General features: G+C 34.9%; 1 protein-coding gene across 3 annotated transcripts in view; it reads left to right on the forward strand.

The window, feature by feature from the left end:
- LOC108571417 (heterogeneous nuclear ribonucleoprotein 27C) overlaps positions 1–3,248 on the forward strand; it is a 33,313-nt gene that overhangs the window by 2,675 nt on the left and 27,390 nt on the right. For all 3 annotated transcript variants that reach the window (XM_017933448.1, XM_017933446.1, XM_017933447.1), the window contains exons 4-5: positions 682–764; positions 1,348–1,741. In XM_017933448.1, coding sequence (XP_017788937.1) covers positions 682–764; positions 1,348–1,741 — 477 coding nt within the window. The remainder of the gene's footprint in view (positions 1–681; positions 765–1,347; positions 1,742–3,248) is intronic.

Consider the following 3,248-nt stretch of genomic DNA (forward strand, 5'->3'; position numbering starts at 1 on the left):
ATTCAGATGACATGCATTTGAGAGAAATATTTACTTGACAAGTATTTTCCTCCCTGAGTGTGATTGGTAGACAGGTTTTTTTTTTTAGGATGAGTAAGTCCACTTTGAAAGGAAAACGTGTCTAACGATAATATATATTTTCAACGAACAATCGATACTTTCGATGTTTAACGTTACGATTACCGATAACACGAACAATATCGTCTGTAACGTCGAACAATAAACGACAGCCTGAGAAGCTTCTTTAAATCAGCCATCATAAATTTGCTAGATTAAGTATTTTAAGTTTATGAGCACTCAAGATGAATACTACTACATAAACTTCTGTACAATAGGTATTTAAACATTTTAGAGGATGCATGATCCAAATTGGTACATAATAATAAAAAGAAAGAAAGAAATTATATGTAATAGACTGCGGAAAAAAAAAAACAGAAACATGTGTCTTTGCAAATTAACGACATAATCCTTATCATTAATACGATAAAAGACGTTTGATGTATCGATCAGTTTGTACAAATAAAAGTATATAAAAAATAAAGTGACGACGAGACAGATTCGGAAGATTGGGGTTGAATAAAGGAAAAAAAAAAAAAATAAAGAAAAAAGAAAAAAAAGATGTATTTGTTGTATAAATATATGAGGCACCTTTTGATATACTCTCTCACGTTTGGACGACAGGATTTGGCTTTCTCAGCTTCGAGGATGAAGATGCTGTGGACCGATGCGTAGGCGAGCATTTCGTCAACTTGAATGGAAAACAGGTATAGCATACCTACACACTAGTCTATATTACCATTTACCACTAGATTACTGTAATGTAAAATAATAATAAGTACGAATTGTTAATTTATAATTTACTTATATTATGTATCGCATAGTTTCTACATAAATCATTGTTCTCTAGTTATAGTACTTATTTTATTTTACACGATTTTCTCATCATGTGTTACTCTTAACGATTGTACAATTTAGTTCTAATTATATAAGTATCAATTTAAAAAGAAACCATATCTAGAATTATCGTATATATATTTATGCGTTAATGTGGTGGCAAGTCAAAAATTAGTATATACTTTAGAATTTATGTAAGACTTGGCGAGTTTTAATGGTTTAATTATACGATTAACGGACCGAAAAAAGAGAGAAAAGAAAAAAGAAAAGAAAGTGGAAATTCGTTAAGGTATATATATATATAAATGGGATTGATAATTTTGTTCGATCGATATCGAAAAAGAAAAGAAGAATCCTATTTAATTATCTCTCTCCGTTAATTTCAATTTCACCAAGGATCAAAACGATCACGATGTTTCATGCAGGTTCGTTCCGGGTATTTTCTGATTTCAGGTTGAAATCAAACGTGCGGAACCACGAGACTCTTCTAGCAAAATGAACGATAATCATCAAGCTCAATGGGGACCACCGCAACAAGGTGGCCCTCCGATGGGAATGGCTGGGAATATGGGACCTATGGGTGGTCCAAATGGACAAATGGGTGGACCTATGATGGGTGGACCCATGGGTCCACCGGGAAATATGATGCAGCAGTATCAAGGCTGGGGTACCAGTCCTCAGACTGGCGGATACGCTACTGGTTACACTACTCAATACAACTCTCAAGGCTGGGGTGCACCTCCTGGCCCACCTCAACAGCAACAAATTCCACCACCGCCACATCCTCAATGGGGTAGCAGTTACAATGTCCAGCCTGCAGCAGCTAGTCAAGGTTACGGAAGTTATGGTGAGTTTTTCAGATTTATCAAAACGTAATTTTCATACACATTTGTAATTTTCTTCTTCTTTTAGAATTATAATAATCTATATCGATACGATTGTTTAGTTATTGTGAGAAATATACGATAGGTTCGGTTTCTAAGTACAGTAAGACAAAATTAGGTATACGATTTATATAATGGACTTATGTATGCAGTCTTTTTCATTCACGATTAATTTTCGAACGACACCAGTGCCGATTTCGACGATTTCTAATCGAGAGCATAGCATTTGAAATTTTTACACAGTGCGAATGTTATTCGTAATTTAATAATCGTACGATGAGTCATTGATTTTGTTTGTGCATTTGTCTCTTTAAGGATAACACACGATAAGGTCATAGTTATAAAAGGTTAACAATAACTTTGATCCTGTCCTCTCCCCTTCCACCCTCCTCGTAGATGTTAGGAAAAAAAAAAAAAGATAAAGATAAGAACATGAGAAAACAAATACCTATAGTACACAATTATTTATCATTTTTTCGATGCCCTCTGGAGGTCATAATGGAAAGAGAATACAATAGGACATCATAAATATCAAGTGTGTATCGAAATTATGTCAGTTCAGACTCATTATTGATTTGTTGTTTGCATTTATTTTTCGTAGTATCACGTGTCTTCAACTATCGTTACAAATTGTCCTCTCTCTCTCTCTCTCTCTCTCTCTCTCTCTCTCTCTCTCTCTCTGTTTTCTTTTCTTTTTCTACTTAATCGTTAAAGGAACAGTTTCACGTCAAAAATAATATTCCTTTTTCATTGAGTCTGGATCGATATAACACATTTTTTCTTATAATAAACACTTCCGAAACATTGAACCTCATAATATTATCCGCAAACTTTATGTTTGTTTTTCTTACGCCGAAAGTCCAAGTACCGTGAACAGCGACAAGAAAACGTCAATTTCGATGCTCGTAAGAAAGATAGTGTTAATACATTTTCTCCATTACAAATATACATCTTTATCGCGGCTCACGATTCGGTGTTCTGTTATCTATGTGAGAAAACCAAGCATGAACGTTTAAGTCGTACGACATTGAACGTTTAAAAGACACTGAAGAACATTTCATAAATAAGAACGTGCCGTTTAAGTGCCAAGAGACCACCGCCAATAGCGGCGAAAAATTACCGGTATTTAAATTAGGTATCGACCTCGTCGCTAATTCCATCGCGTACAACCATTTATCTTTGCTGAGATAATAAAGAGAGAAAAAAAAGACACACGCACACACCTCACAGGTAAGAATCTGTAGTGTGCAAAAGAAAAAGAAAAAGAAAAAAAAGGAGACAATAATTTGAAGAGATTCCTTCGGCACCTTTGCACGTGTGTTCGAATGGAATTTTGGATAAAACGAAATGAAATTTTGAATGAAACATCGTGGTTGGTTGGTGCGTTCTTGGCACAGAAGTGGTCGATCAAGTTAATCAGTAAGCTTTGAAGAAGACGGTGGTCGGTGACACGTGTTTTGTGTGATTGAT

This window comes from Habropoda laboriosa, unplaced genomic scaffold, assembly GCF_001263275.1.
Source record: "Habropoda laboriosa isolate 0110345459 unplaced genomic scaffold, ASM126327v1 scaffold57, whole genome shotgun sequence".
Lineage (NCBI taxonomy): Eukaryota > Metazoa > Arthropoda > Insecta > Hymenoptera > Apidae > Habropoda > Habropoda laboriosa.